This window comes from Balaenoptera musculus, chromosome 20 (genome assembly GCF_009873245.2).
Source record: "Balaenoptera musculus isolate JJ_BM4_2016_0621 chromosome 20, mBalMus1.pri.v3, whole genome shotgun sequence".
Lineage (NCBI taxonomy): Eukaryota > Metazoa > Chordata > Mammalia > Artiodactyla > Balaenopteridae > Balaenoptera > Balaenoptera musculus.
Genome location: NC_045804.1, coordinates 17876798 through 17892346, shown reverse-complemented (window position 1 = coordinate 17892346; position 15549 = coordinate 17876798). Strand labels below are relative to the sequence as shown.

Sequence of the window (15549 nt, the reverse complement as noted above, 5' to 3'; positions counted from 1 at the left end):
GCATGTGGGATCTTCCCAGACCAGGGCTCGAACCCGTGTCCTCTGCATTGGCAGGCAGACTCCCAACCACTGCGCCACCAGGGAAGCCCTGTTGCTTTTTAAAGTGATCTATTTCTGCTGCTAATATTTACTAAACCTACTATGTGCTAGAAACCGTTCTAGCATTGGAGGTAGAGTGGTGGACAAAACCAAGAATCAACATTCCAGATACAAGTATTCAATCTGGAAAGAAAGACAATAACAAATATGTGGTGTAAAGTAGTGATTAGTACTCAAAAATCACAGTAAGAGGATATAGAATGAAGATTGTTGTTTAAGGTGATAGAACAGATTTCTAAAGAAGTGATTTGAGCAGAGACCTGAATGACATAAAATGTGTAGGTAACTGGATAAAGAATTTTCCATGAAGTTGCAGAAACTCTGAGGTTGGAGAATGCTTGCAGTCTTTGAGGAACAACAGTGAGGCACCAGCCTTACTGAGTTCTAGTCATTGCTCCGTATCTTCAATGACATTTTGTTATATGTTTCATGTGTACAACATTATATTTCTACTTCTGTATACCATACAGTGTGCTCACCACCAAAAATTTCTTTTCTATTCATCACTATACAGTTGATCTCCTTTACCCATTTTGCCCTCTCCTGGGCACCCTCCACCCCCAGTAACCACTACTGTGTTCTCTGTATCTGCATGTTTGTTTTTGTTTGATTTAGTTTGTTCATTTATTTTGCTTTTTTAAAATTAGTTTTGTTTTATATTCCACATATCAGTGATATCATATGGTATTTGTCTTTCTCTATCTGACTTATTTTACTTAGCATAATAACCTCAAGGTTCATCCGTGTTGTGGCAGATGGCAAGATTTCATCTTTTTATGGCTGAGTAATATTCCATTGTGTATATATCCCACATCTTTATCCATTTATCTGTTGATGGGTGCTTAGGTTGTTTCCATATCTTGGCTATTGTAAATGAGGTTGTGATGAACATAGAGGTGCATATATCTTTTTGAATTAGTGTTTTCATATTCTTTGGATAAATACCCAGAAGTGGGATAGCTGGATCATATGGTAATTCTATCCATTCATTCATTCATTCATTCATTCATTTATTTATGACTGTGTTGGGTCTTCATTGCTGCACACGGACTTTCTCTAGTTGTGGTGAGTGGGGGCTACTCTTTGTTGCGGTGCGTGGGCTTCTCATTGCGGTGGCTTCTCTTGTTGCAGAGCTCAGTAGTTGTGGCACTCGGGCTCAGTAGTTGTGGCACACAGGCTTAGTTGCTCCGCGGCATGTGGGATCTTCCCGGACCAGGGCTCGAACCCGTGTCCCCTGCATTGGCAGACGGATTCTTAAACCACTACGCCACCAGGGAAGTCCCGGTAATTCTATTCTTAAATTTTTGAGGAATCTCCATACTGTCTTCCATAGTGGCTACACCAGTTTACATTCCCACCAACAGTGTATGAGAGTTCCCTTTTGCCCAGATCCTTGCCAACACTTGTTATTTCTTGTCTTTTTGATAATAGCCAGTCTAACAGGCATGAGGGGATATCTCATTGTGGTTTTGATTTGCATTTCCCTAAAAATTAGTGATGTTGAACATCTTTTCATGTGCCTGTTGGCCATTTATATGTCTTCTTTGGAAAAAATGTCTATTTAGCTCCTCTGTCCATTTTAAAATCAGGGTTTTTTTTGTTGTTGGTTGTATGTGTTGTTTATATATTTTGGAGATTAACCCCTTTTCAGATACATCATTTGCAAATATCTTCTCCCATTTGGTAGGTTGTCTTTTTGTTTTATTGATGGTTTCCTTTGCTGTGCAGAAGCCTTTTAGTTTGATGTAATCCCATTTGTTTACTTTTGCTTTTGTTTCCCTTGCCTGAGGAAGCATATCTAGAAAGACATTGTATTGGTAAGACCAGTGTCGAAGATTCTGCCCGTGTTTTGGGTTGTCTGTCTTTTTATTGAGTTGTAGAAGTTTTTATGTATATTCTGGATACAAGTGTTTTGTCATATATACAAAGTAAAATATTTTCTCCTGGTCTGTGGTTTGCCTGTGCATTTTCTTAATAGTGTCTTTTGATAATTACAAGTTAAAAAAATTTTTTTTACATATATATATTCTTTTTCATATTCTTTCCCATTATGGTTTATCACAGGATATTGAATATAGTTCCCTGTGCTGTACAGTAGGATATTAATGAAATTTGATCTATCAATTTTTTTCTTTTATGGTGAGTGCTTTTTTTGGTCCTCTCCAAGAAATAATTGCCCATCTTAAGCAGACTTAGCTTTTCATTCTGAACATTTGGGACTCCATTAGAGGCTTAGATCTCACTGATTACTCTAGCTGCTGTGTGAAGACAAGATTATAAGGCAGCAAAAGTGGAAACAGACCAGTTAACAATTTATTGACCAGAGACATATCAATACGTCTTTTGTTAGCCGATACAATTAACATCACCATGAGATGTTGTTAGAGCTTAAAATTGATCAAGGGTTCATTATACAACTTATGATTGTCGTTATCATTCACATTTTGCTCCATTAGGTTTTTGTTCCAACCTTGTGTATATTATAAACGCAAGTTTATTATCGTAAAATTTTCAAAAATGATGCATTGTGAAATTTTGAGTGAAGAAGAATATTTCAGTGAATTTTATCCAGATGCTTTCTCTGATTGTCTGAGCGATGTATATACTAGTCTCTCAGAAGATGATAGTTCTTCAGAACATAGTTCTGATTCAGGCGAATGTGAATATTAGACCAACAAAAAGACAAAAAACCTTAGTGATTGATTCTGATATGGGAAGTGAAAATGAAACCCATGGTGCTGGAGAATGATCCTTTTCTTCTGCAGAAGAGTGGGTTGAAGACAACATTTCACAAAAATTAGAAGACTTTACAGGTGTGTCAGGTGTAACTTTTTTTAAAAAATAAATTTATTTATTTATTTATTTATTTATTTATTTATATTTTTGGCTGCGTTGGGTCTTTGTTGCTGTGTGCGGGCTTTCTCTGGTTGCAGCGAGTGGGGGCTACGCTTCATTGCTGTGTGCGGGCGTCTCATTGCAGTGGCTTCTCTTGTTGCGGAGCATGGGCTATAGGCATGCGGGCTTCAGTAGTTGTGGCACGTGGGCTCAGTAGTTACACGAGCTCTAGAGCGCAGGCTCAGTAGTTGTGGCACACGGGCTTAGTTGCTCCGCGGCATGTGGGACCTTCCTGGGCCAGGGCTCGAACCCGTGTTCCCTGCATTGGCAGGCGGATTCTTAACCACTGCGCCACCAGGAAAGCCCAGGTTTAACTATTGAATGTAATAACCTGCAAAATGTTAGTGAAATAACAATTTTTGGTAACGACTTTTTTGAGTTGGTCACTTGTCAAACAAACTTGTATCACCAACAGAATGAAAAATCATATAAAAAGTATGATGAGGCGTTAAAAAGTTCTGATGTAACCAATAGTGACATGAAGAAGTTTCTTGGATTAATAACTTTGATGGGACAAATAAGAAAGTCACACTGGAAAGAACATTGGTCGACTGATACCTTACTTGAAACACCTATCTTTCCAAAGATTATGACGAGAAGAAGGTTCCAACAAATAATGACATTTCTTCACTTTAATGATAACTCAGGAACTCCACTTCCTACAGACAGAATTTCAAAAGTTAAACCTCTTTTGGATTATTTTCTATCAAAAATTTTTAATAAATTTTTAAAATATTTATTTATCTATTTATTTATTTATTTATCTATCTATTATCTATTTATGCGGGCTGCGCCGGGTCTTAGTTGCGGCATGCAAACTCTCGGTTGCAGCATGCATGTGGGATTTAGTTCCCTGATCAGGGATCAAACCTGGGCCCCCTGGATTTGGAGCGTAGAGTCTTACCCAGTGGACCACCAGTGAAGTCCCTCTACCAAAATTTCAATCAATCTATATAACCAAACAAGAGCTGTCACTTGTGGAGGCAGTGATAAAGTAGAGAGGATGACTCAGATTCAAAACCTGTAATCCCAGAAAACTTACAAAATATGGAATTTTGGTCAGGATGGTTGGTGAAAGTGAAACTGGATATATATGCAACCTTGAGATTTACATGGATGAAGGAAAGAAACTACAAGAAACAGTATTATTGGTCCTACAACGTGATCTTGGTTCGTGGCACCATATTTACCAAGACAGTTATTACAACAGTGTGTCCACATCTGAAATATTGTTGAAAATAAAACCAGAGTTTGTGGGACTATAAGAGAGAATCGTGGTCTACCAAACCAATTAAAGGAGAAATCTAAATATCTGCAGAGGGGAGAAATGACATTCTTACGGAAGGGAGAAGTGACTCTTCTTATATGGAAAGACAAGAGGCTGGTCCACATGGTGACAACTATTCATGACACATCCATAGCCTCTCCATAGCATGGATCCATAACATCTACAGGAAGGAAGACAGGAGGACTGGCCGTCAGATAACTAAGCCCACTTATATATTAGAGCAGCTGTCCCCAACCTTTTTAGCAACAGGGACTGGTTTTGTGGAAGACAGTTTTTCCACGGATGGCGGGGGGATAGTTTAGGTGGTAATGCGAGCGATGGGGAGCGGCAGATGAAGCTTTGCTCGCTCTCCCGCCGCTCACCTACTGCTGTGCGGCCCGGTTCCTGACAGGCCACGGACCACTACCGGTCCGTGGCCTGGGGGTTGGGCACCCCTGTATTAGAGTATAATAAATATATGAAAGGAGTTGATCAGTCTGATCAATATCTGGCAAACTTCAGTATCTTCCAGAAAACTTGAAAATGGTATAAGAAAGTAAGTTTCTATTTGAGTAATTGAGGTTTATTCAATGCATTTAAAATTTTACTGTAACCTTAATGCACAGAATAAAATGACTTACAAGCAATTTTTCTTAGCAGTAGCTAGAGAATGGGTAACTGACCATTCTGGTAAGTGTAGTGGTAGTCCCGAACCTGGTCCTTCTTGTGGCGTTTCGCAAAGATCCACCTTGTCGACTCTCAGGTAAAATAAAATAATATATGCTAGAGGAAATAATATACACAGGACTAAAAAAAAAATGCTGCCAGAAAGCGTAGAGTCTGCTCTTCCAGGGGAAAGCATAGTGAAACACAGTATATTTGTAATAGATGTTCTGTTCCCCTGCACAGAGGTGCCTGCTGTACTGCGTATCACACTCTAACAAAATATTAGAATGCTTTAGTAAGACATGCACAAAGTTTCAAATAAGTACATTACGTGCAAAAAAAGTTGTTGATATTTACTCAAACTTGGGTGTTTCAATATTCCCTTATGTAACAAATTGCTGGCCACAGTTTCTGCAAAAATCCCCTGGTCAACAATGTTAAGAGGCTATTGTAGTGGTCTAGGAGAGAAAATAATGGTACTTTGGACTGGGCTGTAGTGGTGGAGACATTGAAAAGTCTGGGATTAAGGGTGTTGAATTTGCTTGTTGGATGTATGGTGTAAGAGACAGGCAGACATGGAGGGGAGGCAGTTAGGATCATTTCGTATTTTTGACTTGAGCCACTGGATAAATGGTGGTGTCATATACAGAATATACAAAACTACAATTGACCGAGGTTATTTCAAACTCTAATGTACATTTGCCAAGTAGTATGTTGTCCAATATAAAGTAATTGGAAGAGTATCCCGTAATACAATAGACTTTTAAAGAATTCAAATACATGGCTACTCCCTTTTTACTAAAAGAATTTTGGCGGAAATTTTGCTCTTTTTTTGGTACACATGTATAGTTGATATGTACATTTGGAAGCATATTTTGTAGAATGTCATCTAACAATACAGTACTTGATTATTTAAATTTAAAAACTGCTATTCTTTTGTTTTTCTAGCTTCATTTCTTACCATTTTGAAGCTTTTTTGTGCATCTATAAAAACAAGTTAGCTTTAGTAAATTTTTTTGGAGATGGTCTTTGATCATAGTACCTCAGAGGTACCATAATGCTACTTCATATATTAGTTAGAAAGGTACATTCTTAAGCCTTGAAGTGCTTCTTAGCTTCCCTGTAGGCAAAGTAAGATTCTATTCTTGGGGATCAAGTTAGAGCAAATCTCAGATTTTTGCCAGCAAAAGTCATTGTTTCAGTAGAGATTTCATTAATATTATATATATATACTAAGTCTTGAGTTTCTGTTCAAATTTAGGAGCTAGCTTAAGATAGCAGAAAGAATTTTGGCAACAGGAATAGGAAGGGAACTGAGTTCTAGTCCAGCTCTGTGACCTTAGGTGAATCATTAACTTTATATGCCTCATTTTCATCTGTAAAATGAGGAATAATTGATTAAAGTTCTTTTAAAAACTGAAGTTATAGTTTCTTATTGGTTTTGTAAAGATTTTGGCTTTATAAAGACATGTTTGAACCATCGTATTAGAAACATTGGAGGGATTTCCCTTGTGGTCCAGTGGGTAAGACTCCATGCTCTCAGTGCAGGGGGCCTGGGTTCGATCCCTGGTCAGGGAACTAGATCCTGCATGCCACAACTAAGACCCAGCGCAACCTAAATAAATAAATAAATATTAAAAAAAAAAAAAGAAACATTGGAAATTTAATCTTTGGGTGACTCATTTGAAAAAAAAAAGTGAATTGTGGGCATCTTGCCTGGTTCATGGAATGTTATTAAATTTGAATCATGGGGGCTTCCCTGGTGGCGCAGTGGTTGAGAGTCTGCCTGCCAATGCAGGGGACACGGGTTCGGGCCCTGGTCTGGGAAGATCCCACATGCCGCGGAGCAACTGGGCCCGTGAGCCACAATTACTGAGCCTGCGTGTCTGGAGCTTGTGTTCCGCAACAAGAGAGGCCGCGACAGTGAGAGGCCCGCGCACCGCGATGAAGAGTGGCCCCGGCTTACCACAACTGGAGAAAGCCCTCGCACAGAAACGAAGACCCAACACAGCCATAAATAAATAAAAATAAATAAATTAAAACCTTGTGTGTGTGTTATACTAAAAAAAAAAAAAAAAAAATTTGAATCACTGTTACCCATATCAAACTTAAGCCTGTGACTGGTAAGGCTACCTCTCTTTTAATAATAGCTTATTGAGATATAATTCACACACCATACAGTTCAATTCAGTGGTTTTTAATATATTCACAGAGTTGTGCAACCATCGTCAGAATCAATTAGAGCATTTTCTTCCCCTTTTTTTAAAAAAAAATTATTTATTTATTTGGCTGCGTCAGGTCTTAATTGCGGCATGTGGGCTTTTCGTTGCGGCATGCGGGCTTCTCTCTAGTTGCGGCATGAGGGCTTCTCTCTAGTTGTGGTGTGCAGGCTCCAGAGTGCGTGCGCTCTGTAGTTGTGGCACGTGGGCTCTGTATTTTGTGGCATGCAGGCTCTCTAGTTGAGGTGCACTGGCTCAGCAGTTGCAGCGCATGGGCTTAGTTGCCCCGCGGCATGTGGGATCTTAGTTCCCGACCAGGGATTGAACCTGCGTCCCTGCATTGGAAGGCGGATTCTCAACCACTGGACCACCAGGATAGTCCCTTAGAACATTTTCATCATCCCAAAAGGAAAGTACCCATGAGCAGTCACTTTGCATTTCTGCATGACCTTCCAGCCCTAGGCAACGGCTAGTCTACTTTCTGTCTCTATGGATTTGCCTATTCTGGACATTCCATATAAACCTGTGGCCTTTTGTGTCTGGTTTCTTTCACTCAGCATAATATTTTCAAGGCATATCCATATTGTAGCATATATCAGCACTTCGTTTCTTTTTGTTGTAGCATAATATTCCATTGTATATCACATTTTATCTGTCCATCAATTGTTGGACATTTGGGTTGTTCCTACTGTTTGGCTACTAAGATCATTTGTGTATAAATTTTTGTATGGACATATGTATTCATTTCTCTTGGATATAATCTAAGAGTGGGATTTCTGGGTTATATGGTAACTCTGTATTTAATCTTTTGAGGAACTGCCAGACTGTTTCCCATAGCATTTGTTTTTGTTTGTTTGTTTTTTTGGCTGCGCTGGGTCTTTGTCACTGCGTGTGGGCTTTCTCTAGTTGCAGCGAGTGGGGGCTACTCTTTGTTGCAGTGTGCGGACTTCTCCTTGCGGTGGCTTCTCTTGTTGTGGAGCACGGGCTCTAGGTCCACGGGCTCAGTAGTTGTGGCTCACGGGCTTAGTTGCTCCATGGCATGTGGGATCTTCCCGGACCAGGGATCAAACCCGTGTCCCCTGCATTGACAGGCGGATTCTTAACCACTACGCTAGCAGGGAAGTCCCTCTCATAGCATTTGGAAACATTTTTGCATTCCTATCAGCAATGTATGAGGGTTCCAAATTCTCTACATCCTCCCTTAAACCTTATTATTGTCTATCTTTTTGGTTATAGTCATCCTAGTGGGTGTTAAGTGGTATCTCACTGTGGTTTTGATTTGCATTTCCCTGATGGTTAAAGATGTTGAACATCTTTTCAAGTGCTTATTAAGGCTACCTCTTTGGGCAGTTTTTCTTTTGGAATGGGGATATGATGTGGTTGGGAGTTGATCTACTTAGCTCTTTTCCTAAAGTGTCAACTAAGCATTCTGAAGTATCAGTTAAACAAGCAGACTCTTCTCACTCCTGGTAGAGAATAAATCAAAGTCTTAATTTAATCCACACACCTGTTTTCACCTTCTTTATTTCTGTAAAATGTAACAACAAAGAATTTCACTGGAAATATGATTTATATCTTGTTGGAATTGTTACCTATGTTTGGGTGGGGGACAGAACTTTCACTGATATATCTTTAACACCGAAATCTTAGCAATCTGCTCAGTATTTCAAATGTTCATGAGTAAGACTGCAACATATAAAGCAGTATCATAGTCACACAAAGATGAGAATGAAACGTGTCTGGGAATCCGGTAGAAAACCTTTTCATATTTATAGCAGCCCTATTTCCCTTATATCATAAAAGTTTTGTGAATTAGTATAGGATGTGTAATTGTTTCTAAGGAGCATATTTAACTTAGGTTACATAGCCTAAAACAGGTTACTTTGAAATGATACTCTTGTTAATAGGAACTTAATTTATTAAATTAAGAATATTTAGTTTTAGTAGAGATTTTGCTCTTGAAAATGTTAATTGCTGCCATCTGGATTTGGTCTTATCAGTCCAGTCAGATTTGTGAAGTAATTTTTTTTTTCCATTCCAGAAATACATGCTACAGGATTTAACTATCAGAATGAAGATGAAAAAGTCACCTTGTCTTTTCCTAGTACTCTCCAACCAGGTAGGAGAAATGGCTTTCGAAAAATCCTGTTATGAATAGTGACATCTTCCAGAAAAATTTATCGTATGCCCTTTTTTTTTTTAACTCATTGTTTTAAGGAGATTAAGTATTAAGACAGAGCTTTAGACAGAGTCAGGTGCACTTCAACTTTTGGACCACCAGAAAAAATAAAAAATATAGAACATAATGCATTGTTTTCACCTTTTCAGTTTTTTAAAAATATATCTACCTAGCTCCATCTTCTACTAATTGAATCCAAATCTCTGAGATGAATGTCCCACAGATGATTCTGAGATACAACCAGAGATTAGAGAGCTATTATGCTAGTGAGGGCATGGATGGAAAGATTCGTTGATGTGTTACTATATGTGCTATATAAAAGCACAAAGAAACTAGACGTTCTGAGCTTAATATAATGGAAGAAATTATATACAAATCAATTGGTAAAGCACTAAGACTTTGATTAGTGAGCAAATGAAAAGCCACAGATAATTTGTATGAAAGAAAATGCAAATAAATAATAAATATGTGAAAAGATATTTGCCCTCCTAGTAATGAGAAATATTAAAACAACAGCTACTGATATATCAGTTTTTGCCTGTCATATAAGCTGAAGTAAAAAAATGATTCTCAATGATGTGACTGCCTCATATTACTGGTAAGAATGTAAATCCATGTAATTTATTTGGAAAGCGGTCTGGCAGTATGTATTAAGAGCCTAAACATCTTCATGTCTTTGACCCAGCAATTCTGGTAATAGGAATATATCCTAAAGAAAAGTCATAAATACAGGAGATACTGTATGCCTAGAAATGTCTATTGAGACGTTACCTAAGGTAGTAAAAAATAAGAATTAATACATTTGTCCAACACTAAGGGAATGATTAAGCTAATTATGACATATATGTATGGTGGAATATATATAGCAATTAAAAGTGAGGTTTGTGAATTCTTAACACTGTAAAGTACTTATTATAATGTAAAATTGAAAAGCAGAATACAAAATTACATATACAAGGTGATGAATCAGATCTCTAAAATGGTACAAATGAAATTATATGTCTGGTTGTTGACATAATTGATGATTTTTATTCTTAGTCATACCTTTCTCTGGTTTCCATAATTTTTATATTGAGAATATATTCCCTTAATATAAAAGTATTTTAAGAAAAATTTTAAATTGGAGAAATTTTGTCTTTTATTTTGATACTCTTAAAAGACCTTTCATTTTGTCTCTTTCTAACTAAGATTATTTTTGTGTGAAATTATTATAAAAACAAATGCTTGCCATGAACATGTATTAAAAGATACTGAAGAATATAACCTGAAAATTGAGATTCCCTCTCTTTGACCCCTTCTACTTCCATTGTCTACTAATCCTTCCAGAAATATTCTATTTCTTTCTAGAAATATTCCATAAGTGTATGTGTACATTTTAACCCACAGATGGGATCACAAATGTCAGTGGCTTGCAACAAATATTTCTTGTTTACACATGGCCCTGAGGACTGCTGATCATCTGCAGCCATATTGCCAACTTTACTGAGCACCACTAAGCTCACAAGTCTGCTCATTCCAGGCTCTGTAGTGAGTAGCTACTATCTGCAACATGCTGTTCTCTCACATGGCAGAAGGCAGAAGCTCAGGGATGGGGACAGGGCCAAACCACAAAGACACATTTAAAGCTTCTGCGTGGATGGTGATGTCCATTCACATTTCATTGGCCAAAGCAAATAGCATGGCCAAGCCCAAAGTCACAACAATTACCAGACATTTGATAAAACTTCTAATATGAAACATAAAGCAAAAAGCAAAACAATAAGTATAAGAGAAATATAGGAACTTGGAAGAAGCAAAGACAAATGAAAAGAAAGCCTCAAAAAACCCAAACAGATTAATATCCTTAGAAGTATTATTAATATTACATTCATTAAATAAGGACAGTATGGAATAGAGTAAGAAAACTTTTGGAAATTTTAATACATTAGAAGTAAAAAACCAAAAGAAGTTGTAGAAGATGAAATAGAGGCATCTTCCAATTAGGAAAATTGGAGGACCAATCTAGCAGGACTGGGCATCCATCTAGTGAAAGAGAGGACAGAGAAGATGGTAAGGGGAAATGATGAAAGACGCAAAACATGAACATTTCTCTGAACGGATGGGGCAGGAGCCTTAGGTTTGAAAAAAATACACTACTGAGAGGGACTGACTCAAATGTAAAAAGTCCCACATCAAAGGAAATTTTAGAACTTTCAGGGGTAAAGTGAGATTCTCAAAGAGTTTCTACCCGAGGTGAGGGACTTGGGAGGAAGGAAGGAAGACTGACAGATTACCTTCAAAGTTCAGGAATCAGAATAGCAGTAGGTTTACCATCAGGAACAGTGGAAACTAGACTCTAGTATGGCCGTTCCTTCAAAATTATGAGTGAATCTGATTTTCAATCTAGAATTCTGTGCTTAGCCAAACTGTGAAGTTAAAGAGAATAAAATATTTGCAGATTTGGAAGGTTACAGAAAATTTAATTCTTTGTAAAAGATGTAGGAGTGGAGATGTAGTTTAGCTACACTTCACTTTTTACTGTTTTTTTAAAAAATGTATTTATTTTTATTATTTATTTTATTTTTGGCTGTGTTGGGTCTTCGTTCCTGCACGCGGGCTTTCTCTAGTTGCGCCGAGCGAGGGCTACTCTTCGTTGCGGTGCGCGGGCTTCTCATTGCGGTGGCTTCTCTTGTTGCGGAGCATGGGCTCTAGATGTGTGGGCTTCAGTAGTTGTGGCTCGTGGGCTCTAGAGCACAGTCTCAGTAGTTGTGGTGCACGGACTTAGTTGCTCCGCAACATGTGGGATCCTCCCAGAGCAGGGCTTGAACCCGTGTCCCCTGCATTGGCAGGTGGATTTGTAGCCACTGCACCACCAGGGAAGCCCCACTTCACTTTTTATAGTAAGAAGAAAAGAGTGTGTAAAATTGTAAAATGAAAAAATAGCTAAATAAGCAAGGTATTTAGAAATCACAGAGTTGCTACTGAGGCAAGTGTAGGGAGTAAGTGGCATTGGGCAGGTGCCTGCAGCTTATATATGTAAGCCTGTAGAACTATATGAGGTTTTAAACTATGAAATATTATTTTGATAGAAATAACATGAACTTTAAAAAAAATTAAAATCTGTATCATTACAGACTATATTCTATGTTCACACTGTGAAAAGATAAAAAAGTTAGTTGCAAAAGAGAAACAAAAAAATTCCTTCTTTGGAAAAATGATACCTCTGAAAATTAATGAGTCAAAGAATATTTGTTAGGGAAATTAGAAAATATTTAGAACTGAATAATGAAATTACTACTTACAAAGCACGTGGGATGCAGGTAAAACATTCTCAGAGAGTATATTTAGCTAAGAAGGAAGACTGAAAATTAATTAGCTAAGTAAGCATCAAGAGCAAAATTAGACAAAAAGAATAGGTAGCTTGAAGAAAGTAGAAGAGATAAAGATTTAAGAGCAGGAATTAATGAAATAAAAATGACTTAGTAGCTATTGACCTTGGGCAAGTTATTTAAGTTAAATAAACTCAGGCGGAGTCTGAATTTGAACACCAGCAGTTTAACTAAAAACTTTGCACTTCTAACCACCACATTATGCTCTTTTTATTTTTTAAATTAAATATTAAAAAATGTAATACATGGACATGGTTTGAAATTCAAATAATATATAGTGATAATTTGTCATTCTATCCTGTCTTCCTCTCTCAGCTCCACTTCTCAGAAGTGATAAGTTTCCTATGTATCCTTTCAAAACTGTTCCGTGCTTTTATAAGCATTTATGTATGTACCATTTAAGAACACGGAAGTTAGCATGTCATACATATTCTGTACCCTTCTTCTTTTCCCCTTATATATATGAGTTCATTTATTATCAGTATATAAGAGCTGCATCATTCTTGATAAGGACTGTTTACAGTAGACATGGTAAATTAAGTCATTTCTAATAAAAGCAGGAACAAGTCAGTGAAGGTTATGACCATTAGTATACTATCATTTGACAGAGTTTTGGAGATTTTTAGCTAATATAATGATATACATAAGTAATTGATACGAATATTAGAATTAAAAAATCTTATTTGCAGATGTGACTATATTAAATTATTGAATATCTATAAATATCTGTTCAAAAAAATCACTGGCTTTCACATTTTCCCAAGATTCTCTGGGTCAAAGTTACCCAGTCATTCTTTGCTTTAAGAATAAAGTCCTTATTTTTTCAAATTTTAAGTGGTCTCTCTTCTGGTAATGGAGTAAATATTGAACATATATCAGGAGGATATTAGTAACCTTTGTGTTTAACCTCTTCAAACTTAACAGTCATGCCAAATATTATATAGCTAAGTAAAATATCTTCTTTTCTGAAATTGGCACCATTCTAGAATAGTGGTCAACTTACCATGATCATTGTAAGGCCTAACAACCTCAGAATCGATGGTTAAGGATCCTGTAGAGTGACGTTCATTTGGAGAAACACTAGAAGATGTTAACATTTTGAAGAGTAGAAAACAGGATCATAAGAAATGGTGACAGAAAGGCAGAGGCCTTTATTTTCTCTTTATATAGAGTAATCTGTTTTAAATTTCATAGTGTTTGGTAGGCTCATTAAATTTTTAATAATTTAATTTTTAATAATTTTATTACTTCAGGTTTTACAACAATCATTATACTCTCCTAAGCTTTAATAAACAAATTAGGTTTTTGGAGGAGGTCCTAATTTTTCAGTTGTTTAATTAATAAATGAGCTTATTGTATATTTTAAGAGGCTTAGTACCCCAAGCAGGTAAATATTGCGTACATTGGATATTCAAATAAGGTATCTAATTTGAGGAAGCAATGTCAATTATGTGTGAAAATAGGTATAAAATCAGACTTTCTGGCAATTGGTTTGTCAATATGGTATAAATTTCATAAATGAAATTTATCATGAAGTCCTTTTTCCTCCTGTTCTTGCCCTAAAATTCTACTATATCAATAGCAGATACTTTGTAATTAGTATTGTATAATGTGACACTAAATTTATTAATATATTAAAAAAACTTAAACTTGTGTTTTGTTTGAATTTCAGGTAATAGCCCTTCCCAATAATTTATATTTTGTTTAGTATGCCACTTTTTGGAAGTGGTCACTGTCAATATCTTGCTATATAGTATGATGACCTTGGAGATTTAAAACCAAGTAAAAGTGTAAGCAGCCTTTCTTATTTAGTTTTGAGTTTTAAATCCACTTTTATTCCAAATAGGAAAAGTCAAAAGTAGATTTACTGTGGAATATGAGTTATATAAAAGACATCTTAACAGCTGACTTAGGGAAAACAGACTGACCAATTCCATTTATGGAATTGTAACATAAAGTTCCATCAAACAGTTATCTTTAAAGGGGTTTTTGTAATCTAATAGATATTCCTTGTAAACTTTATTAATGTGAACACATCTGCTTTTAAAAAAAAAAATCAGTGAGGGACTTCCCCGGTGGTCCAGTGGTAAAGAATCTGCCTTCCAATGCAGGGTTCGCAGGTTCGATCCCTGGTCGGGAAACTAAGATCCCACATGCTGCGGGGCAACTAGGCCCGCTTATCACAACTACTGAACCCGCGCACATCAAGGAGAGAGCCCGCATGCCACAAGCTACAGAGCCTGCATGCTCTGGAGCCTGCACACCACAACTAGAGAGAAGCCTGCATGCAGCAACTGGAGAGAAGCCCGAGCGCCGCAGCGAAGACCTGACGTAGCCAAAAATATAAAGAAAATAAATAAATATTAAAAAAAAAAATCAGTGAATTCCTAATGAAAATAGAAATTTTTTATTATTTATAGCTAAATTCTTTAGTATCAATCATTTAGAATTCTTTCAGATTCTTTTACTGTATTCTTATTTACCGTCCCAGTAATCTATCATTCTCTTTAAAAGTAAAAAGTATTGGGACTTCCTTGGTGGTCCAGTGGGTAAGACTCTGTGCTCCCAATGCAGGGGGTCTGGGTTTGATTCCTGGTCGGGGAACTAGATCCCACAAGCATGCCTCAACTAAGAGTTCGCATGCCGCAACTAAGACCTGGCACAGCCAAAATAAGTAATAAATAAAATAAATAAATATAAAGAAAAAAAGAAAAAAGCATTTATTGACCCCTTCAGACAGAATGTCTGGTTTAAAAAAAAAAAAAACTATCACAAATGTCTATTCATTGGACCTTCAGTTGAGTTGTTTTATTTTCCCAGCACAATTAATTTAAGAATGTGGTACTTTCTTTAGTG

At 36.9% G+C, this 15549-nt stretch overlaps 1 protein-coding gene across 1 annotated transcript in view; it reads left to right on the top strand.

Moving 5' to 3' along the window:
* NPEPPS (aminopeptidase puromycin sensitive) overlaps positions 1 to 15549 on the top strand; it is a 103656-nt gene that overhangs the window by 52163 nt on the left and 35944 nt on the right. The window contains exon 3 of the mRNA XM_036836644.1: positions 9188 to 9265. Within this exon, the coding sequence (XP_036692539.1) occupies positions 9188 to 9265 (78 nt within the window). The remainder of the gene's footprint in view (positions 1 to 9187; positions 9266 to 15549) is intronic.